This window comes from Squalius cephalus (assembly GCF_949319135.1).
Source record: "Squalius cephalus genome assembly, chromosome: 2".
Taxonomy (NCBI): Eukaryota; Metazoa; Chordata; class Actinopteri; order Cypriniformes; family Leuciscidae; genus Squalius; species Squalius cephalus.
In genome coordinates, this window is record NC_137123.1 from 34053609 (window position 1) to 34078832 (window position 25224).

Genomic DNA, 25224 nt, shown 5'->3' on the forward strand with positions numbered 1-25224 from the left:
TCCAAAAGCGAAGACACTCGGTGCAGGTCACGCTTGTTGTTGTTCTTCTTCTGTGGTTTGACTCGTTGCACGCCGGTATGTTGACGGAAGTCGTGGGATTTCATGTGTTGCGTGATATCTTTGCGCCCAAGTAGCAGTGCTTCGCCTAAGTAGCTGTGCTTCGCCTGTGCTTCCCCCTAATATAGTCCCAAGTCAATATCTGCCCAGGAAATCACCTAGTGTTAATCTGCATCGCTATTTGTACTCGTTGTGAATACGCAGGCCACAAGAAGTAATTACGTAGGTTTTTTTTCTTTTTTTGGATCACTTTTACTCAGGACATGCTAGCTGGCAACAAAGGATTCCATTCATTGTGTTATGCTAAGCTAGCGCCGACCCTGTCAAACTAAAACAATGCATGCACTGAGACAAAAATGCATTTACCCACCAATCTAAATGTATGAAAGAATGTGAATAAGCCCTATTTCAAAAAACGGTGGAGTGTTCCTTTAAAGGGGTCATATAATGCCATTTTTGTACAAGCTAATATGATTCTTTAGGGTCTAAATTAAAAGTTTGTAATATACTTTAATTAAAAATTCTCATTAGTATTGTAAGAAAACACTCATTTTACCTGGTCAAAAACAGCTCTGTTTTCAGCACGCCGTTTAAGTGCATGTGTCTTTAAATGATAATGAGCTTTGCTCACCCCGCCCCTCTGTTCTGTGCATACACCGTTTGTAACACAATAAGGGGCCGATCACACCTGACGCATTTTTTGCAGAGAGAGGCACCTATTTTCAATTGGTTTCCTATGGCAGCGAGTGTTCTGCACGCTGCTTATGCGCCTGCTGCGCCTCGCGTTTTTGAAGTTGAAAAAAAAGCAACTCCGAGCGGAAAAAGCGCCCAACGTCATCGCGTTTTTTTTCCACTGTCCAATCGAATGAATGGAGAGGTGGGCCTTCCGTTTTAGTGATGAAAGCTACAGTTGCTTGAACGCCCGGAGAGTGCGATGATGGAGGATAAACTTGTGGTGCTCTCTCGCGGGTTACCAGGAGCTTAACGACTTCACGAACCGTAACTACTAAAATGTTAACAGAAAGTAAATAAAGTTAATAAAAGGCTGATTTGACGTTTACTTGACTGACAGGACAGCTGTTTCAGTGGTTACCTAGCAACATAAAAAACGCAACGCACTGCTCGTTCTGTGTGCACCTCGCGTTTTCGAACCTTCTCATTAGTATTGCAAGAAAACACTCATTTTACCTGGTCAAAAACAGCTCTGTTTTCAGCACGCCATGCATGTTTTGTCGTCTCTCTCTCAGTGAAGTCCATTCTGAAACGCATCTGAAAATGAACTGTAACTCAGCTAATAAAGACATGAGAGATATGTCTTTAGAAAAGCTTGAAGTGTCTACTTTTAAATGAAGTAATTTATATCAAAAACTAATATTCTCTGTTTATGTAATCTGTATGAAACCTAAACAAGGTTCAGTTTCTCAAGTCTTGCTCATTATCTCTAACGTAACCACACCCATGCACTACGCAGCCTGTTGTTTTTTTTACAGGGACCAGATGCCACTGATCAGTCCTGCTGACTTAAACATTTACACGAGTCTCTTCAAACTGTTTTTCTTTGAGAGCGCTGTACCAGCATCAGCAAGCATCTACATGAACATAGTAAAATGAAAAAGCAAACACCTTGGAAATGACAGGTATGTTGAACAGGAACTGTTTTCAGGAATGGCACAAAGGTGTGTGACTTTTCATGTCTCTGTTTAGATCAGTGTGCTCAATAATGTGTCTTTTTGTCCTTCATTATGTATATTTGGATTGTATTGTGTTGTAAATAATATCCAAACAATCAAAAAGCCATTATTTTATTCTCCTTACATTCTTTGTTCTAGTCCCCTCAGTCTCATTCAGCTGATAGGGCCATTAAGGGTCTTTGTCTTCCAGGTATGAAATACATCAATATTCATGATCGTTCACGCCCTCCCTGCATAAGCCTTCCTGACACAAAACGTGACTTACAAATTTTAAATTAATATACTTTTTATGTGAATGAGTGGGCATGATGTTTTTCCACGTTTTGAAGCAAAAATTCAAGTCTAGTGAACAAATAGTCAGTATGGGTTTTATGGTCTTATTTCAGTGACCTACTTTTTTCTTTTTCACAAACCAGGCATAAACAATTTTCTGAAAACTACAAACTTTTACATACATGCTGCTCACATATTATTCTAGCAGAGTTTGTGCTGAATAAATACGGTGTAATCAGACTTTAGCCATGAATGTTACAAGTAACAGAAATAAGCACAAATTTCAGGGCATGTCAAAACACCTCCAGTGCACAGAAAACACCTCAGACCCCAGAGGGTTAATGATGTATAGTTTATCAAGTTGATTAAATTTTTTTTTTACATTAAAACTAAGAATAACTTAACTAGTGTAAACAAAGAAAACTTCATTGTGCCAGCGTCCTCCTGCTGGTTAACAGGTTAAATCTCTGATGACTCATTAAGAGCAATTCACCTTTAATCCTCAAGCTGGCAATTGTCTGATGTCTGACAAAAAATGATGATGCGATGTTTCACTCATAATTACCACAGCCATAAAACAAACAAATACATAAGAATCATCAGCAACACTTGAAATGTCTTAGCGATTTACTGTAGAGCAAATACTGCAAATAAAATATTAGTGTCACTGTCACTTGATGGTAGATCTGGAGAAGAAGCTGTCAGCGATCAAAATATTAATTTTAAACATATTAAAAATTATGTTTGAGAATATGGTTGAGATTGCAAATTTGAGCCAGATGTTAAATGTCCTTGGGAAATTAGCTTTGACGATGATAGGCAATGATGATAAAAAAAAAACATTTGCTTAAATGGAACTCTTCCAAGTTCAAAAAAGTAATGAAATATGCTTTAGCCTTTTTCATTTTTTTTTAATTGTTATAAAAAAAATAAAAAAAAAATCAAGAAAGTTTTATACTATAGCAGCAATTAGAGAGCCATCCGTGTTCGATATAGATCCGGGTTGCAAAAGACCCGAATATGTAATAACGACTGTCGAAACATTCATGCATTTAAGGGTTAAAACACTTAATTGTTGGCAATTTAGTATTTACCATGACCTATCTAGAGTTTAATCGTAATAACAAATCCTTTATTACCGGTAAGTAATAAGGAGTTAATTAAGCAAAAATAATTTGTCAATTAAGGTGGAAAATGAATGAAGAACTCACTATTTGTATATCACGCAATAGTTAATAGTTTGAAAATGAATAAGTGCTTTCTTACTGTTTATCAAGTGTTACTACCTATTATCAAGTGATACCAAAAATCCTTACTGACCCCAAAACGTTGAACTGAACAGTATCTTTGCAAACCACTAAATAATAAATACAAAATAATAATAAGCACGGGTTCAAAAGAAATCCTAGAAGTTCTAAAGACAGCAGTTTGAAGCAGAACAGCAGAGTGCTGATGTAATCGCACTGATAAGGAGAGGGGAGACCAGAAGATCGATGGGGGAAAGCTGACAGGACTGAATATGTGCAGATGAAAACAGATAAAGGTCTTCCACTGCCCAAAGCCTCAACCTATTCTTGAGCTGTGGCATCGAACTCATGGAAAGAAAAATGTGTGTGTGTGTGTGTGTGTGTGTGTGTGTCAGATATGCTCACAAGTCTCTGAGCTAGAGTCCAAGTCAAGTCTCAAGTCTTTGAGCTAGAGTCCAAGTCAAGTCTCAAGTCTTTGAGCTAGAGTCCAAGTCAAGTCTCAAGTCTCTGAGCTAGAGTCCAAGTCAAGTCTCAAGTCTTTGAGCTAGAGTCCAAGTCAAGTCTCAAGTCTCTGAGCTAGAGTCCAAGTCAAGTCTCATGTCTCTGAGCTAGAGTCCAAGTCAAGTCTCAAGTCTTTGAGCTAGAGTCCAAGTCAAGTCTCAAGTCTTTGAGCTAGAGTCCAAGTCAAGTCTCTGAGCTAGAGTCCAAGTCAAGTCTCAAGTCTTTGAGCTAGAGTCCAAGTCAAGTCTCAGAGCTAGAGTCCAAGTCAAGTCTCATGTCTCTGAGCTAGAGTCCAAGTCAAGTCTCAAGTCTTTGAGCTAGAGTCCAAGTCAAGTCTCAAGTCTCTGAGCTAGAGTCCAAGTCAAGTCTCAAGTCTCTGAGCTAGAGTCCAAGTCAAGTCTCAAGTCTCTGAGCTAGAGTCCAAGTCAAGTCTCAAGTCTTTGAGCTAGAGTCCAAGTTAAGTCTCAAGTCTTTGAGCTAGAGTCCAAGTCAAGTCTCAAGTCTCTGAGCTAGAGTCCAAGTCAAGTCTCAAGTCTTTGAGCTAGAGTCCAAGTCAAGTCTCAAGTCTCTGAGCTAGAGTCCAAGTCAAGTCTCAAGTCTTTGAGCTAGAGTCCACGTCAAGTCTCAAGTCTCTGAGCTAGAGTCCAAGTCAAGTCTCAAGTCTCTGAGCTAGAGTCCAAGTCAAGTCTCAAGTCTTTGAGCTAGAGTCCAAGTCAAGTCTCAAGTCTCTGAGCTAGAGTCCAAGTCAAGTCTCAAGTCTCTGATCTAGAGTCCAAGTCAAGTCTCAAGTCTTTGAGCTAGAGTCCAAGTCAAGTCTCAAGTCTCTGAGCTAGAGTCCAAGTCAAGTCTCAAGTCTCTTGTGGTTATAATAAGTGTTGCATCATGTACAGCGACCCATCCAGGCTGCTTAGAACACTGCATAGCTATATATAAGAAATTCAAAGCATGTAATATGTTATTATGACTCCTTTATCTATCAGCATACAGTATCAGCTTTGATTTTGGTATATAATCAGTGTAAACAGGCTATTGCAACATGACAAAAACACCAAGAATGCTTTACCTTTAAGTTAATATCTGTATTTTGTATATCTGTATTCTTGTAGCATGAACATACAGTACAGTACAGACCAAAAATTGAGGTTCTGAAGAAAAAGGACTCCCTTGTCTGTCGCTGAATTATAATGAAAGGCCTTGGCTCCTATTGTACTGGCTCTGTGGGGCCATAAGACCAAATATAGAAAATGTTATACCTTACAGTACTAAAATTGACATACTCCTATTTAGTGCAAAACTGCAAAACATCACATTGTAGCTAAATGCAAAACACTATTGCAACTAACCAAATTATGTGAAATATACGATCCACAAAAATGTATATTTCATAAGGAAGACAGTCGGAGTTAACCTCCCGTAACGTTAGGTCGTAGCTAAAGCAAGAAGCAAGCTAACGGTAGATGGTCAATGCTGAGCTAAACATGTTTACTGACCTATAGGGTGCGTTTTCAGATGCCTGATAAAATTAGATGTGGTTGAGCCAGAATCTTTTATCTTGATACTGCTTATTTTGCATTGAGCGCTTCTTTGTTTGGGCCGTCTTGTTTGAAGTTTTTAAACCCAAAGCTTACGATGAATGGCACAGCAGCGGCCGGTGCAGTCGACATGTTTGTTGTCCTCTCATGTGTGGCCGCACGCAGCAGATACGTAGTACGTCATGTGTTACGTAGGCAGCTTATAGGTAACGGAGGGAGGGGAATAACAGCGAGCTCATCAGACGTTTCCTAAAAATAAACATTGTTCACGAGTCCTGCAGCTCGAGTCCGAGTCGAGTCTGAAGTCTTTCGAGGACGAGTCTCAAGTCGAGTCTAAAGTCACTGTGTGTGTGTGTGTGTGTGTGTGTTTGAAACAGCTACACAAGACTCTGAGCTGGAAGAGCCATTGGAAAGCAAATTTGCTGTTCAGCTTCTGCAGTTTTTCCATCAATCTAAATATAAGGATCAAGAGTGGATTGTGTGAAAGTGCATGACAAAAACTAATTTTAAAACATTCCAAGATGACTGATCTGTTGATATATCTGGATCAGTCGAATGCAGAGTCTGTGCAAATGTTTTTGCACAAATAAGAACCATGGGATTTTGAGCTTGAGCCTGCAATCCTATTGTCAAGTCAGAAGGTTTCAAGTCTTTCCAAACAAATCCCACATACCCAACAGAACAATAATATCTCAATCTCATACATGCCACAATTACTGGAACACAGTGATGCATGCCTGAATGTGCACACAATGGCTGCCATTTAGTAACAGGCACACATTAAACAGCCCAGTTGTATCTGCTTACCTGTAGGATGCGCTGAATGATGGCAGGTGGAGCAATAAAACTGGACATGCTGTTTAAGACTTTCATAGTAAGCTCTTTTAGTGCTGAGGAAAGAAAGAAACAATTGGGATTGACTGAGCCCTTTTAATTTATTTTCTCTTTTTATCACTTATAAATGCACAGTTTGCAAATACATCTAGGATTTGGAATTTACTACTAGTAAATACGAATTCACTTGGTAATTTATGTGCTTGGAAATTGTAAACGCAATATATCCGACTCAACTTGACGGCCGGCTGCATAAATCTTATTTAATCTATAGACAACTATAGTTTCTTAAAAATTCTTTGGGGCCTTGGAGTTACAGAGGTTGAGGACCACTTGTGTGTTTGTGTCTCACCGTCTGAAGTGTGTTTGGCATCAGCACCTTTGAGTAGTTTCTGTGGTGACATCATCGCCTCGAGGAGAGGAAACCACAGAGCCTGAGAGTGACAGGAGATTGATGTACACACACACAAAGCGAGAGAGAGACATGTAAAACCGTGAATAAGAAGATCAATGCATCCTGTTCATGAAAAACAACACAGGTTGTTGGGACTGCACACACACCTCTCTCTGCTGTTGGTTGAGACCGTGCGAGCTCCTCTGACACAAAGCAATGATGTCATGCAGAGCTTCATCCACTATTTGTAACAGACTCTGCACTTCATTGCCTGTCTCCTTCTCCTCATCGTCGTCGGGCTTGTCTGCCTCTGAGCCTTTTAGGGCAAGTTTGTGCAGTTTGCCCTTCAGGGTCTGAGAAGCAGAGATCAACAGATCAATAGTGCATTTCCAACTGCCCTTTCTGTCTCACCAGGGATATTTAAGACACTGTTCTCTGAAACAACATCTAAATGAACTTTATGAGTAAATCCATTCTGCAGACTTCCAGATTTTGTTGCAAAATCTAAATCAGTGCTTAAAAAAAAGGATTCATGCCGATTCTGCCATGGCTAGCATTACATTAGTACAGTAACAATATTCCAAACATTTTCAGTTAAACTGAAAGCTGATATCATACTTTTAAGGTGTTGTCACATTTACTGTTGTTCTGCCCTTTTTACAGGCGAAATCCAGTCATATCAATAGGAATCTGCATAATCTGGAATTTCGTGTGAGGGCAAAAATCTTCCCAGGATTCCCAGCAAGCAGATTTTGCAGGATTCACCACATAGCTACTTGGTTTGATAAATAATTTTTGTGTGAGCTAGGATTCATACATCATTACACTATTGACAATAGACAATGGACCTTTTATGCTTGTGAAATTTTACCAAAATTTGCAAATGTGACCGCACCTTAACGCTATGAATCCAACAGAAGATGAAACAACTTTCATTTACATTTACTTAAGACAAACTGTTTACTTCAATACCTCGCCAAGACGGGCATTTTGAACAAGAAGAGCATTTGATTGTTTTATCTTGTGAACACATTACCACGAAGCGAGAGAACTCGTCGCAGAGTGTGCATGCACATACACACTGCGTTCAAAAGCAGTTGGCGAAGTAGTGGTACTTTAGACATTAGTCTATGGTCGTACATTATTATGGTGATTCCCAATGGATACATTGAGACTGGTGACTACATGATGGTGACATCTGTTACAAAGTATTTTACTGTAATTAGATGCTCTGATAGCATTTTCCAGTAGCAGCAGTGAAATTATGCAACACAACATAATTAAGGATAGTCTTGGTCTTCATTAAACATCTATTTGTAAACATCCTGTCCTTAATGTTTAAGGTCCAGTAATAAGATCTACTGACTGCACCACTCTCTTGAGTACTTTATACTTCGGGGCAGTGCAGTTCCCACACTATGTTCTGATATGCCTCAGGATACTTATAATAGTGCACTTGCAGATGCTGACCAGGATGTGATGGCATGCCAAACAACTCTAATCTGTGGAGAAAATCCGCTGACATGCTTTTTATTCTTATTTTTTTACCTCAGTGTTGGTGTGACAAGATCAGACTAACTTCTCTGTGATAGTTATTCTCAGAAACTGCTGACCCTCTTTCCATCGTTTCCACCGATGCAAAGGTGTATGGTCACCACTCTGAAGCAGTGGTGGATGAAGTACACAAATCAAGTACTTGAGTAAAAGTACAGATACTCAATTCAAAATTTTACTCCAGTAAAAGTATTAAGTACACCTTTTTAATTTAAAGTAAAAGTAAAAAAAAAAAAACAGCTCCTAAAATCTGTGGAAAGTTAGGGGTAGTCACACCAAATCATAAACAATCCTAAAATGGCTGTTGCAGGCAATCCGCCCAAAGACACTGCACACCATTTAGGGCATTAGGTGATAATATAGATCTTCATAATATAGATATTTTAATTTACAGATTTTAATCTGCGATGACATAACATAAAGTTATGTTATATAAGTGCCTCATTAATTAATTAATTGATCAATTCATAAAGGTTAGCTTATGTATAGGCAAAATGTATTGAATGATGGAGAATAAAACATCAAGTTGAAAATAATGTCCTGTCGTCTGCGCTGATAGCCTTGCAATCTATGGAGGGACAGAAAGCTCTCGGATTTCATCAAAAATATCGTCATTTGTGTTCCGAAGATGAACGAAGGTCCTACGGGTTTGAAACAACATGATGAGGGTGAGTAATTAATGACAGAAATTTCATTTTTTGGGTGAACTAACCCTTTAACGGAGTTCACGTCAACAAAAGCAACAGATATGAGCTGCATTTTATTTATCATCAGCTAATTTCAAGATGAAATGCCGCAAAGAGAGAGAGGCGGCATAAGCACTGGTTAGATCATTTAGTCTCATTACTTTTAATGAAGATGATTGTGTTTTAAGCATCTGCGACTTCTTAGTTTCATTTGCGTCAGTTTGCACGTTGGCTTGCTGAAGAGATACTCAGCAGCTCATCTGCGGCGAAGCGTGTTGCAGTAGCGCTGTTATATCTGGCTTTAATGTCATATAGCCTATAACACGCTCTCGCACGTTTATTTTTTTTACATTGTGGGAGGAGTAAAATCTACATTTGTGGTTTCAACAATCAGGTGCATTACCACTAGTTTAGTCTGAAATACAAGGTTACTCCCATTGTTTACATGTAAATAAATTTAATCTGTTCATCTTATAAAGAAATAATATCTCTTCACAAGACCATTAAACCGCTCAACTCATATGAATTAGTTTTACGATGCCTTAACCATAACCTTTTTTGGATCTTTTAAGTTTTAGTGACCTGGATATTAAATGGAGGTCTAATTAAAAATATATTCTGTTTTGAAAAGTCTTAAGGGGTTGGAACGACATGTGGGTGAGTAAATGATGACAGAATTTACATTTTTTGAGGGTCACACATCTCTTTGAGGGTTAAATGCAGGAATGCATCATATGTAAAAGACCTGTTCAATGTAATCCTGATAAAATGTGGTGCATTTGTCAGACACAGAGTCCCAGAGGATGCGCTGACTGCCTGTGCTCACAGTGTTATAGCAAATTTCCAAGTAAAAATAATTTACATGGATTTATAATAATATAATTGTAAAATTATAATCATCATCATCATCCATATTCTAAAAAAATATTTAAAGCAGAAAATTGCTGGTCTTAACAAATCAATTAAATAATATATTTTGGAAAATGTTACTGAAAGACAATGAGTTTGCAGCTTTGCAGGCAAAATAATTACTGCTATTTACTCCATTATGATTAAAATGTGAAAAACAACAACAACAACAACAACAAAAAACATCTAGTTGTTAAAAATTCAAATGTATTTTATGTGTTATTGTATTTCAGTCATAATGGAGCAAATGCCATTCAAAGCAGCCAATAAGCATTTTAAGCTAACATGGATCCACTTGCTGCAGGCTTGTGTGGTGTGAGGAACTCAAACCTGTAGCAGCACTTCAAAAGCTCCCTGTACATCTCCCTTCCTCTCCAGCAGGAAGGCTGTGGCCTCATGCAGGTTGTGTTTCTCTGTGATCTGTGATTAGACAAGACAGAGATAAGACAGTCAATTGTGTTGCAGTCAAATTGTCAAGATTATCAAGACAAATGATCCACTCCGAGGCGCCCACATGACGAACAGACTCGGATTGAGAAAGTGTGTTTAGGTGAGACTGCTTGTTACCGAAAACAATGAAACATTCAAAAACATTTTGGAACCAAAGGGGGTTATGCAGAAGGCAGAGAAACACAACAACAGGAATCCATGAATACGAAAACAGGGCAGGTATGAGAGTGCACAGAGAAAAACGACAATACAGACTGACAGAAACACAGTAGCAAGCAGATGGGTCTAGATATGGAGACATATACAAAGAGCAGAGAAACAAGTATAAGGCGAGATGGCAGGATTTTAGAGATGCTTTATATGTATGCGCGTGTGCAAAATGTCTGTTCAAATATTTAGCAGGTGCCACTCAGCCTCTGTAACGGTATTGATTCTTTCTTCTGCCTCTGTCTGTCTGTGTGTCTCAGCGCTTAAGCACGGCAGATATCTTCCCTCCCTCCATTATTCATTCATTCGTTCCTCCAGGCATCTTTCTGCCTGAGCCTGTCAGCTGGCACCCTAATTACATCAGATTGGCAAGCAACCTTTGCACACTGTATCAGTGGTTTCATGTTGATTGATTAGATAGTGTGTGGTCTACTAATCCCAACCTGCCCTGGCAAACCTGTAATTTGAGCTGTGAATTCAGTAATCATCTGTATTTCTGTGCAAAAACGGTCTTATTTACTAATCACTCGTAATCCAGTTTAAACAGCCGCTAAATGTGGTAAACTCACACTGAAGTCACTCTCAAATTTTTCTGCGTAAACATGCTTTCTTTTTATGTAAATTTGGCTCATTATAGATTGTGCCTTGTTCACAAACTACCTACCTGCTGGCAATTAGCATCACACTACTTAAATTGCAAACTCTCACTCTTTTTGACTAAAGAACTTTATTGCATGGACAAAAATAGCTGAAATATTTTGCAAATGTCTTCTTTTGGTTAAAGAGATTTGAATTGACTTTCTGAGACTTGCAAAGAATAACCAGGATTTACATTCATTATAAAAAAGATTTTGTAAACATTTTTATTGCTCATTGCAGTTGTTCATGTTATGACTGGACATATATTCAGATTCCTGCAGTAGTCAAACATATTTTGCACGATTTTACTGAGCCAATCCAGGAGTCTGGATCACAGGAGTGCAGTACAATCAGAGTAATGTATGCCAGATTGCAGTAGCCTGTTACATCCTCGATAGCCTGGTACTCAGAAGAAGTGTTCAAAATGTGTTCAACATAGATTTGCTGGCCGCATTTGAGTCATTATTTGAATTCCTTTAGCGAATTGGGTTGTCTAAATAATCAAATAAATGGTCAGGAAGCACAATATGTCAGCATCTGTATGCAAAATATACTTTTCAATATGTGCTGACAAAACTCATGTGAGCTTCTCTAAAACACAACATTTGTGAGTCCTCATATTAGCTGCATTCAAAAAATGTGCAAAGCTGCCCCTGGAGAGTACTGAAAAGTATTGATGGAAAAATACCACACCTATTTTATCCAATGAATGTGTGTGCTATGTATCATTTGTGCTTATCAACTTGGCCTTTAGCTTATCATGAGCTTTAGCTAATGTAGAGCTTGTTTTGTATTTAACTAAAGGATAAAAATAGAGAAAGGGGGTAGGACCTGAAAAGTTTGTTATGAACTTCTTCCTACTCCTTTTTGAAAATGGGAATTTCTAATTTGAATTACTTACAATAATTTTGGAAGATTGTGCTGAGAAGTACTCACTTTATTTAGCTGCTATTTTAATTTTATTTTATATATGCATGCATGTCTGTATATATATATTTTTATTTACATGTTCAAAATAAACTACTAAACAAAAAAAATCAATAAGTTAAAATTCTGGGAATCAACTCTCTAAAGTCTCACTTCACTTGAGGATTGCTAATTGTGTGGGGCACGTGTGTGTCTGGTTATTAATAGAGTGCTGCCCATAAAGAGCATTTCAAATCTGTCACTATCTGTAGAACCATATGCTATTTACTGAATTTGTCTGATTTTAGTGGAGAATGTTACATTGGGGTGAAAGTACTTTTTGGTAGCTGAAAGCATTAACAAATTACCCCAAATATATAATAAACAAGTACAAGTGGTTTGGAAAATGAATGGATGAAAACATTCAAGGTAAAGGGGAATTGTAGAGCTTTGAGAATTATGGGCTTTCGAATTCTCTGGAAATATGCAGCCTCTGCATACTACAACCTCATTTCCAGAAAAGCTGGGACATTTTGTTAAATGCAATATAATCAAGAATCAGTGATTTGTTAATTCTCTTTAACTGACAAAAGTACAAATAAAAGATTTCCAATGTTTTCACTGACCAACTAGATTGTATTTTGTGAATATTAATACATTTCGATTTTGATGGTAGAAAAACACTCCAAAAAAGTTGAGACAGAGGAAAAATAAAAGTGACAAGATTATAGAATATCCAAGTTAAACTGTTCTGAAATTCACAAAGCAAGATTGCAAATAATTTAGGTCTTTCGCCACCTACCATACATAATATTGTGAAAAGATTTGTGCTACACCCATCAAAATCTAATTTGTTAATGTTTACGAAATACAATTAAGTTGGTCAGTGAAAACATTGAAAAACATTCTTTTGTCAGTTAAATAAAGTTTAAACGGAATTAATAAATGTAATCACAGATTCTGCTTTTCTGTAAATGGGGTTGTACTTATGAAGCTGCTTTACATTTAGGATGCTGACTTAAAATATAGCTGCATACATTAGGGCAGGAGACTACTAGGCAGCTCACCAGTCTTTGTAACAGTCCATTTTGTATGTATGAGATTGATGTATTTATACCTGGATGGCCTCCTCCAGTCTGTAGTCCTGAGAGGTCTTAAGGAAGGCGATGACATGCTGAGGACTGAACTGGCACAGTAGATCCACTAAGAGCTCGTGAAGATCTGAGCCCAATCTTAGAACAGTCTGAAGATTCAGACCCTCTCTGGAGCTGTTACAGAAAAAGAAAATCACATATTCACCTGAAAAGAACCAATATTAGAGGAAACCATCACAAAACACTATGAGAAAAAAAGGGATTTTTAATTATCATATGTTGCAAAATGGTCATTTATTTGATTTAACAGACTACAGTTGTGAGCATACACAGCATTTAAGAGCAGTCTACTCAAGGCAATGGCTCTCATAAAAACCTTCAACAGTCCTTCAAAGCCAACTTCTGGTTATTGATGTTCAAGTCTAATGGCTTAAATGTGCCGAGAACAAGATCAACAGCCAGACCAAACCAAGGACAAACAGACCTTAAATAAGACTAGAGCATGAACATACCAACTACAGTATCCTCAATAGTTTTATGATAGCACCAGTGTAATTACCTAACTCAGTAACAGAGAAAAGATTTTCTGTTGTTGTTTATGAAATAAAAAGTGTTGATTGTGCATTTAACACTTAAAATCTGCTCACGTTGTGAGCGATTCAGCGATTCTCTGACCCAGTTGCCTTGCCATTACAATTTGGCCCTTGTCTCAAATCTTTATTCCTGTCACATCCAACACATTGATTAGGAGAACTGATTGTTTTCTTACTATCTAATCTACCCAGACCTTCAAATGTGGCATTATTAGGAGATGATCAAAGATATTCGCATTGTTAAGAGAAAAGAAGCCCAAAAGTAAATCATGCGTCCTTTGTGCATCTCCTTCTTGCTCCCTCCCTCCCTCCATTTCTCCTTCTCTCCCAATCAAGTTATCATGTAGTGTGGGTTTTCTCAGAGCTCAATCATAGAAAAGCTCTCAAATCAAAGCTCAATCAGCCACCATCAGCTCCTGCTGTATGAGGCATGTGACAGAACACATCCTCATCACATGTGAGATGTACTGTTCTACTCTGGTATGGCCCTGTCTTAAAACTTAAAAAGGCATGTGAGAATGAAGGATGATGTTTTTGAAGTGTATGAAGCAGTAAAAATCACAAAGAACATAAAAATAACGGATTCTGAAAGTACACTGAATCATTACATAACATTTCTGGCAGGTGTTTTCTTATCAAAGTGATAATAGATGCAGTTTGTTTTTTGTAAATAATAGAGCACTTATCTGTAGTATACATTAAATAGATAGTTCACCAAAAAATATAATAATAAATTCTGTAATTGTTCAATCATCCTCATGTTGTTCCAAATATGCACAACTTTCTTTGTACTGTGGAACATAACAGAAGTTATTTTTAAAAATGTTTGCGCCCATATAGTACAAGTTAATGGGGTCCAACACAACATTAGATCCCACTGACTTTCATTGTAAGGACAAAAAACACTAAGCAAATTTTTTCAAATTATCAAATTAAATTTTTTATCAAATTACATTTTTTTTTTTGTAGTTGTTGCATGCCAACGTAAATTAATTGTACATGGCCAATAAAATATTTTTCTCCATGTATAATAATACATAAGCTAATTTTGGTAAATTGCCAATGAATAAAACTGACATGAAATATTAAATAATTTTTTTAACCATTTTAAAATGTCAATCATTTACATATTGCCCTATATTTAACAACCATTTCTGAGAAGTCATATTTCTAAGGTTGTATGTTATAGATGCTTTCTTCAAAATACAATTGGTAGATTACGGTATTCGTTATATCTCAATTTAATTTTGCCTTGCCAAGTGGAAGTAAAAAATGGCACAGCTTATGCCGTTCTCCTGGTAGTGTTACATTTAAAGTTTCTGTATGGGATGGGATAGGGCTATGGGATTTTTCTACACATTTTATCATCCACCAGGTGAAAAATACAAGTCTGATGACTGAAATTATCTCTTCAAATTAAAAATAACGTATTAATCCGATTTTTCCACCTTTCATCCAATCAGAAAATCTCATAGCAGAATACATACCACCATTATCTGCCTGTAAATGACAGTTCAGCAGTGAAAAGACTACTGTAGTGTGCCCTTATCATTCATGTGACTGATTTCATCACTACAAGTGTCCCTGAGTGCCTACATCAGGAAAGGAGGTCTTTATTTATTCAAACTACCCTGAATGAACTCAGCTCTGTTGTCCAAGATGAGACTCTGTGACAAATTGAGATGGGAGGTTTCTAAGGACGGGAAGATCGTGAGGAGAAACATGCTTTGAGGCCTGGCCTGAGAGGAGACAGTTAACTCAGATTTTTTATCACAGATGAGTTTTGTCCCCGAGGTGCCATATGTCCTTTAAAGGTCATTGTGGGTCAGCTACAGCAAAAACAGAGTTGTAGTTCTGAGGGTCTGCCATGATGCAGAAATGAGCAAGCATTGATTTGTGGCAGTGTCTGAAACTAAAGCAGCTGTAAATTGGAGCAAATGTGAATGTGTAACAATACAAATCTAGATTTATACATTTTCAGCAATAACACGCAAAACACAACTGGTGCTGTTAGGGTGTTAAGGTTAATATTAGATGCAATTGAGGCTGGTGTTCATGGGGTTCTGGGTGATTGCTAGCAGTGCTTCCCACACATAGACCTGGATGGGCAAAATACAAATACAAATACTAATTCATATATTTATACACACACACACACACATACATATACACACACATATATATATACACATATATATATATATATATATATATATATATATATATGGGGTGAAAAAGGGCTTAGTCAATCCCAATTGTTTCTTTCTTTCTGCGTAGTGAATTACTCCAACTCTGAGTGAGCTCTCTGCTCCTCACCACAGGGCTTCTCTGGTGCTGTGAGTAAATCACTCCGCCCAAGTAGCAGTGCTTCGCTTCAGAGAATATAGTTCCCAGTATGTATACGGTTAGAAGATGGCTGTGTCTCATGTGACCTTGTTGTTTTTACACGCTGTGACTATACAAATCACAACATGTAAATAGGAAAATGTTGGTGTTATTTTTTCACTTATTGGGAGCAGTATGCTAGCCGGAGCCGTTTACCTCCAGTCTTTGTGCTAAATTTGGCTAGCGTTGGGTGCGTCAGACAGAGTTACGGCATGCACGGAGATGAAAAGGGTATGTATGGACTTATCTAACTCTGGGGGATACAGTGAATAAGCTAAAGTCCCAAAAAGTTGGCGTGTTCCTTTAAGGTGGACTGTGATGCTATTTTATTCTGGAAACAAACTTTGTTACATTATTTTCCTGTTATCTCTGTAAAGCTGCTTTGAAACGATCTGCATTGTAAAAAGCGCTATACAAATAAATGTGACTTGACTTAGATGCGATTAATTGATTTGACAGCACTAGTACCAATAAAGTAAATGGTGTCAATTTTGATTTCATGATGACTTTAAGAGGACCAAGTGATAGTAGAAGTCTGGCATTTGTCACCAGAGAGAAGTCTGTTGTTTCACCGGAAGATTGAATAACGAAAAAAAAAAAAATTGAAATAAACCAAAAAATATATAAAGAAATTGAAATCAAATAAATAATTTGTATTATTATAATAATAAAAAATTAAACATGCTTGGATGAATCCTTCACAATAAGGTCAATAACATGCATTTAGACGCTTGATTGGCTCCCTATTAAACATCGCATAAATTTTAAAATATTGCTGATCACTTACAAAGCACTAAATGGTTTAGCTCCGCAGTACTTGAGCGAGCTCTTAACGCTTTATAGTCCTTCACGTCTATTGCGATCTCAAAATTCCGGCCAGTTAATAATACCTAGAATATCAAAATCGACTGCTGGCGGTAGATCCTTTTCCTATTTAGCACCAAAACTTTGGAACAGTCTTCCTACCATTGTCCGGGAAGCAGACACACTCTGTCAATTCAAAGCCAGATTAAAGACACATCTCTTTGACATAGCATTCACATAATACATTATAGACTTCTATAATTCAATGTTAGGCTGCATAGATTAGGTCAGCCCGAACCGGGAACACTTCCCATAAATCCTGATGTACTCGTTACATCATGAGAAGAACGGCATCTACGCTAATTTTAGTGTCTGTGTTTATCCCGAGGTTTTCCCACAGCCTGCCGGATCCAGGCCGTATCCAGATCTGACGAAGGACCTTCGCCTGGACCCGATAACAACGCAGTGCTGAAGTGCCAACTAGTCTCTCCCTATGGAGGATCCCTTTACCACTCTACAGATAAAGCGTTGTCGGGAAAATTCATTTCGCGTTCCTACCCCGAAGTGATAAAATAAAATAAAATTCTGTATCAAAATTTATAAGGAAAGACCAGTACATTGTTTAGGCTTGGTTTGTAGGGAATTACAAACCTGTGCACATATATTCAAACGCACATAACTATAGAACCAATTCTTAATGCGCATGTGAACGCCATCAGCGTTTATCACATTTAAAGTCTGTGTAGAGAGAATGGTGTCGTCTTAGCGGCCCCTAATTTAATAACAAATGATCGTTGCGACGGAAGCGAATCAATCAAAACTAACTTTAGCTGGAAAATAACTTTATTAAAGAACCGCTATAAAGCCAAAACAATCTCTGTTACCTTAAATTATACGTTTATCTCTGTAAAGCTCCTTTGAAACAATCTACATTGTTAAAAGCGCTATATAAATGAAGATGACTTGACTTGACTTAAAAATATAAAGGCTGAAATTTTATTTCATGCTGACTTAAACTTAAACCATCTTCCAGTATCATACTCGGTAGGGATGAACTGTTACAATTGGTCATTGTTTTCATGTTATATAACCTGTTATAATCTATAAAGTAAAAACATTACAATAACATGTTATTTAAAATAATAAAAAAATACATTCAGTTGCTTACAACGCTACAAATAAATTTAGGCATAGTACAGTTTAAAAAAAAATATATTCAGCAAAATCTACAAAATATGGGACATGAGCATGTATAATTAACTCCCTAATATTGGTCGCTTTGGTACTGATATATTGTGCGTAAGGATATATCTTTAATATTGTGGTTTCCATGTACAGTATGGGATAGGGCTATGGGATTTTTCTACACATTTTATCGTCCACCAGGTGAAAATTACAAGTCTGATGACTGAAATTATCTCTTCAAATTAAAACGTATTAATCCAATTTTTCCACCTTTCATCCAATCAGAAAATCTCATAGCAGAATACATACCACCATTATCTGCCTGTAAATGACAGTTCAGCAGTGAAAGACTACTGTAGTGTCAGTTTGTCCTCCACTCTGTTTTTTAACTACAGGCTGTCAACAGCAGCATGTACAAAACTCACTACAGATAACAATCTTAATCCTTGAGTCCTGTTTGTCACAGGCAGAAGAAGAACGACACAAGCTAAAATGTGGGGGCCGAGCGTAACGGACTCCAGGACAATAAAAAGGGTGAAAAAGTAAATGAAATACTAGGTCAAGATAAATGGATGTGTGGCAGAGGTCATTTGAGAGAAGAGATGAAGGAACGATGTTTGAGACGGAGACAGATGATGACAGAGATGGCTGTTAATTTTTACAGAGACTCCAGCTAAAAGATCTGCAGCTGTTCACCAATAAATGGATTTACTTGTGCAATAGCGTAGTCGGATAATAGGCAGTCGAGGTTTATTAATCTATTTTTTTTTTACACTGCAAGGACTTATGTACCGATCCTATATTTTGAATCGTTATTGCAGGGCACATGCAGTATTTTTGACATCCCTAGTGCTCTGAAAATTTGTGGAAAGAGGTATTTTCAGTAAGTATGTTTAAACGCAACACAGAGAGCAGGTATGTAAAAATGAAACAAAACTGTTGGGGAGGGTACTGCTATTATTACCTGGGGTCCAGGAGGCACTTCAGAAACTGGAACACCAAATAGCCATCCTGCAGACACAGAGAGCTCAACATCAAAATATGATTCACTTTCAAACAGATTGCAGTCATGTAGAAGTACAACGCTGGGATATTTTATCAATATTCTGCCAATATTGGTTATTTGCTTCAAATACTACACAAGAGGGGTTAATAGAGTATAGCCAGATGAAGCCAGATATGTGTCTAACAGATGAAATGTTTGAAATGAGATATCATGTACATCAGACATTTTATGCACTACAAGAATCCAGAATGTGACCTTTGATATTTTAGCCTTCAAGACAGTGCGTCTTTGTTCCAGACATTGTTGTCGTGTGGGCACTTGTAAGACTCTAGTTACAGTGGGCACTTGTAAGATTAGTTATAAGTTGCATAAACCCGGGCAGACCTAGTCTGATCAACTTGCAGTTAGTCAATAGGTATCTAGTAGAGGTCGACTGATTGATCAGTTTTGCAGATTAATCGCGACCAAATAACCGATTGCTAGAACAATTGGTTATCGGCAAAAGTCTATACCGATAGTTTTTCTGGGTTGCGTCCATTGCTGGAGTGGCTGAGAAGGGTCGGCTGTCATTATACAGTACGAGAGCGTCCTCTAGAGGTGAAATAAAAACTAAAATAAAAACATGACGCCTCATGGAGTTTGTTTTGACACATGAGACTCATGAGTGCATCACTGCATGATCGACAAGCTGTGAGGATAATTAAAGATTAGAGGGGTTATCTTACTCATTGTAAATGTTTAAAAAACATTTAGGTCTATTTAAGCAATAAGCTTATGTTTTACAGTGGATTTAGAACAGCTAAGGGGCGTTGTTAGGCACGACGCGGAGCCGAGCCCATATCATGTCCCATACTTTTATAAAACGGTTACTCCATAAAAATATTCATTTTAATAGAGATGCACCAATTGATCGGCTGGTGACCGGAATTGGCCGATTTTCACGTGATCGTCCATGACCGGCGACCGGCCAGTTAGTCTGACATATGTCGATTTTATGCCGGTCAAATGAACCCGGGCACCGCATGATTAACATCGCGCAACATCAGCATCACACATGCAAACGGAACGCAATAGGAAACGTGAATTACGTGAACCATGTTGAATTTCAGACCACAAAAATGCAAGCCCTAAAAATACTATGTATTAAAATGCAAGCATGGTTAATGCAATGACTATTTTTTTCAAGTAGTGCAATTCAACAGGCTTTTTTGTTTCAAAAAACGTTTGGCATTATTTTACTTCAATAGTGGTCCAAACTTATCGTTATCTGTAAAATCCAATATCAACCGACCTCTAATACTGTATCTAGACTTACTTTTCAGACTAAAATTAGTCCAATCTATCTTTCTCATGTAGCTGTCTTAAATTATGATCTAAGCAGTTAATGCAACTGGCCACAGATTCCAGATTTAAATCGATTTAAAAGTGGTTTCCAAACTAAAAGAAAGAAAGAAAGAAAGAAAGAAAGAAAGAAAGAAAGAAAGAAAGAAAGAAAGAAAGAAAGAAAGAAAGAAAGAAAGAAAGAAAGAAATGGTGTTAAAACAACCACCAATCCTTTCTTTATGTACTTTGATGACAAGAACAAACTCTCACATTGCTATGTGAAGGGTTGTCACGATAACAAAATTCCAGTAGTTGGTACCAATACAAAAAACTTTTGGAACTATTTTATTGAACCATTTGAAAATAAAAATATTAATTAAAATAAATTAGTTTATTATTTAAGATGATAATAATTATAAGTAAACATTGTTTATAAAAAAGAGTGGAAGTGGGAGGGGGGGAAATAAAAATAAAGTAAAGGGCAAAGAAACTTTCAGACATTACATAGAACAAGTGGCAGGTCTATTAGTTTGCATTTACTTAATTCACATCTATTTTGATATTCATTATCAGATTGTTTTGTACCTTTATGCTTACGCTATGACTATATCACCATCAATCATTGCAGTTTTGGATTCAATCACACAATTAAATACATTTGTAAATCCAGAAACTTTGCAGTGTAGTGAGCAGCATGGAAAACAAAACTTTTATTCAAATTATATGGTTATATAGAAAAGCGAGCAAAGAGCGCTCCCTTTATAAACATTGAAGCTATCAATTCAGCGCCTGCTTACTGAGATCTACACTCCTGCAAATAATAATAATAAAAAAAGATATAAAATGGTTAACCCTGAGCATGTCATGGGTCTGGCCTATGAGAGTAAAAATCTGCTCAGTTTGATCATTATTATTCTTGTCCTCATCATTTTCATCACTTTATAAAATGCTCCATACTTTAATGAACTACAAATCATTTAAACAGCATTAATGTTATTCTCACACCAGTCTTTGACTGTGAAAAAAACCCTTAAAACTTGTTATTTTCCCCTCATTCCCCTTGTATCTTCTTATCGGCACATATGTTTGCACAAGCAGGCTTTTCAATTAGCACCTTCCTGACAGTGTGCGAAAGATAACGCAAACCCAATTACACACAGCACTGCAGATAGAGCCTAATCCATTTACTGACACACACACGTGGGCCTCAGGGGGGCCTCTTCCCTCTCACAGACATTCACTGACACTATCTTAAGATGAGTGAATAGGAGAAGAGACAATGCACAAACACATTAACACACACCAAAGGGGAATCAAATACACAATACAACACTGACAGGCTCCTTCAGAAGTGCTTTTCTTAACAGTCCAGCCTGTCGAAAGATAAAACTGTGTGTGTGCGCAACAGAGTGCATTAAATTGAAGTCTCTCTGTATTTTTCAGCGAAGGTAATAATTGTTCTGATGTCATGTAACTGAATGTAATGTAGAATGCCATCAGAAAACAGTATAGGGAGGATTTGAACCTTCATTTCAACGTGTCTGGAACATGTGCTAATGGGATAGCAGAGCTTTTTAACACTCCCATGAAGCCAACGTCAAGTCATAAAGTTAACAATGTTGCATACCTGCAGAGATGTGATGATAGACTGCACCTCATCTGCAAAGTGCACCGCCACCAGCTCAGCTGTCTTAGCCGAGTTTAAGACGACCAAATCCTACAACAGAAAAACAATGAGAAGAACTGATGAGATTTGAAAAAAATCAGGAAATTTGAAACTGATTAAAAAATCAGTTTCAAATACATGCATTTTTTATAAACTCTTTTTTTTTTTTATTACAAATGTCATTGGCATAATCATTTCTTATTTGTATTTTTGTTGTTGCTTTAACCCTGCAAAGCCTGACATATGAAATAATTGTCCAAAATATTTTATTGAACATTTAGTTTACTGAACATTGACAAACTAAAAATAAAAAGTAAAATAAAAAAAGTTTGTATGTTTGTTTTTGTTGAGTTTTGATACACCCAAATTTTAAGGCTCATATAGTATGATATAGTAGAATATGGAGCTCATACTTGGAAAAAAAATAATATTTTTTTTATGCCCAAACTGAGCAAAAATATGCAATTTGGTGCAGTTGCTAATATTTATATGGCCAAAAAGTAAGATGAAATTCTGCTAGCTTGAAATGTAAATCAATGAGATCTTTCTAACAGTGAAGCAGAAAATGCATTTAAAGGGGTCATATAATGGTACATGCACTTTTACAAGTTGGTTGTACTGAAATGTGTGTTGGCAGTGCCTGTACACAACTATCATAAAATGATAAAAATCCATCCAGTGTTTTTTTTTTTAATCTCCTTATATATATTTTCCCCCATCTCAAATCAACCCGTTCGACCTTGTGACGTCACACGGTCGGACGCCCCTCCCATGATTGTTGATTGACAGCAGCGTTTCAACACAGACCCGTGAGCGAGCTGTCAATCATAGTCCGCATTGTTGATACGCTGGAGCACTGTCTATGAGCAGAATGGCGTCTAAGCGATTGTGGTGTTCTGTTCTTGGGTGTAATAAGGAACACAGCAGTCATTTTGATGTTCCTAAATCCGAACCGCTGAAGACGCAGTGGCTGAGTTTTGTTTTCAAAGGGAATATTCCCCATGATCAACGTCAATGCTTTCATGTTTGCGCGAATCATTTCACCAGACTGCTTAATAAACGAGAACATTGAAAAAGGTATTAGCTCCTGTCTGAGTATGTGTTGTTTATGTGCCTAATGACTGTCATAGTCTCACAGACTGCTTATTTTTTAAACAGATCAGTAAATTTTAGTGCTTCAGCCCTGACAGTACCTAACACTGCATAGATAACGTTACGCATCACGGACAAGCCTACATTTACCGAAAAAAAGTTTTTCATGACCATTAGCTGTAACATCAATCTGTCAATGAACTAACGTAAGTTATACATCAGTAAACACATAGCGTTCGTATCTCACTACTCTACCCAGCCAGTACACACAAAGATAGATCAAAGTGACATTACGTTTACCAACCATTCAGAAACGTCCTGTTTTCCGACTCCGGTTCAAATTGATTCGGTTGCACAGATGTGTCCTCAGAGACTCCCGCTGCCATTCTTCAAAATATACACTCTGTTATCAAGGCAACACTCCACGTGTGTTGTTGTGGCAAAACGCCCCACAGAAGCACAGAGGGGCGGGGTGAGCAAAGCTCATTATCATTTAAAGACACATGCACTTAAACGGCGTGCTGAAAACAGAGCTGTTTTTGACCAGGTAAAATGAGTGTTTTCTTACAATACTAATGAGAATTTTTAATTAAAGTATATTACAAACTTTTAATTTAGACCCTAAAGAATCATATTAGCTTGTACAAAAATGGCATTATATGACCCCTTTAAATATCAGTTGTCAGTTGTCACTCCATCTCTTCATAATGTGTGTTAGAAATTATATTAAAATACTTAATTCAATGATCAAAGCTTGGTAGTTTTTATTGTGGGGGTAAAAAAATACAATGCAGTGCAATACTGAAAGTTCCGATCCAATTTCTGAATGTTCCGATCCAATCTGACTTCTGACCTGTAACGTTGCCTGAATCATAATCATACACTGTTCGTTCGTTGGCCAGAGGAGAACTAGTTCCCCGACTGAGCCTGGTTTCTCCCAAGGTTTTTTTGTTTCCTCCATTCTGTCACCTGATGGAGTTTGGGTTCCTTGCCACTGTCGCCTTTGTCGCCTTTAGCTTTTGGCTTGCTTAGTTGGGGACACTTAATATTCAACAATATTATTGATCTGCCTGCATTGACACCATTATATGAGAACTGAACTGAGCTGGACGATGACATCACTGTTTTCTCCAGAGCTGGACTATGACTATTTTCTTCTAGACACAAACTTTGTTGCATTATTTTCCTGTTATTACTGTAAAGCTGCTTTGAAACAATCTGTATTGTAAAATAATATTTCCTCAAAAGCCTGTTGTATCATATTTGATTCTCACATTTTAACATGATTTTTCTAAAACATGATGTATGGATCATTAAGTGAACCTAATTTGCTTCAGTCCAGTGTTCATCTTGAAATATATTACTAACAATATAAAATCTATTCTTTCAGTTTACGAATTATACTAAAAGGCCTTTTACTTACTAAAAAAGTATAAATTATCAATCAGAAGGCATGCTGAAATTTGTGTACCGCAGGTCTCTCAGCAAAGTTTTGATCATGTACGTAATATACAGGCCTGTATCAAATATGTTACAGTAGGCTCGAACTGACAAGGACTCCACAAGTTTGATCAAAATGATGATCATTGTAGTTCAGCATGTTCAAAGAGCATCTTTTGTACTTCAACTGAAGCAACAACATATTTTGTGCAAAATAGCTGACATGTTCAGTCACAATTTTGCTAATCATCATTTTCATTTATCCTTTATTTTATGTTTCATGTTTCTATTTCTAAAAAAAAAAAAAATTTCAAAGTTGAAACCCTGATTTTCGATGTGGACTCAACCAAAAGACAGTCAAACGATGCGGTGGCATCAACTGATTTTAGTGTTCTCAATTTGAACAATCAGAATCAGAGGAAGTCATTTGCACAAAGACCATTGACTGAACAAGATGAGAGAGAGTGGGGCCTGATGAGAATAGGGCTTAAAATTAGCTTTCTGAAGCCTGAGCTCTCTCTACCTGGAGTGTACTAGAGGAACAATTATTTGAAGCCTTGTTAGACTCACCTTGATGTGTTGAAGGGCTTTGACCCACACCAAATGTTTCTCCTCTGAGCTGTAGCCCGGCATGGACAGAATGTTATGGATGTAGTTGAAGAGCTCCTCCTGGAGTTAGAGATAAAGATTAAGTAAAGGAATAACAGGAATGACAGGAAAGTAAAGAGTGAAAAGGGAGGGATTGAGGTTGAGTAC

General features: G+C 37.3%; 1 protein-coding gene across 2 annotated transcripts in view; it reads right to left on the reverse strand.

Annotated features, from left to right (window-relative positions):
* vps8 (VPS8 subunit of CORVET complex) overlaps positions 1-25224 on the reverse strand; it is a 183869-nt gene that overhangs the window by 77552 nt on the left and 81093 nt on the right. For both annotated transcript variants that reach the window (XM_079851756.1, XM_079851757.1), the window contains 8 exons: positions 25039-25137; positions 21898-21987; positions 18906-18952; positions 12998-13148; positions 10009-10098; positions 6697-6882; positions 6488-6569; positions 6109-6191 (listed from right to left, as the gene is read on the reverse strand). In XM_079851756.1, the coding sequence (XP_079707882.1) occupies positions 6109-6191; positions 6488-6569; positions 6697-6882; positions 10009-10098; positions 12998-13148; positions 18906-18952; positions 21898-21987; positions 25039-25137 (828 nt within the window). The remainder of the gene's footprint in view (positions 1-6108; positions 6192-6487; positions 6570-6696; positions 6883-10008; positions 10099-12997; positions 13149-18905; positions 18953-21897; positions 21988-25038; positions 25138-25224) is intronic.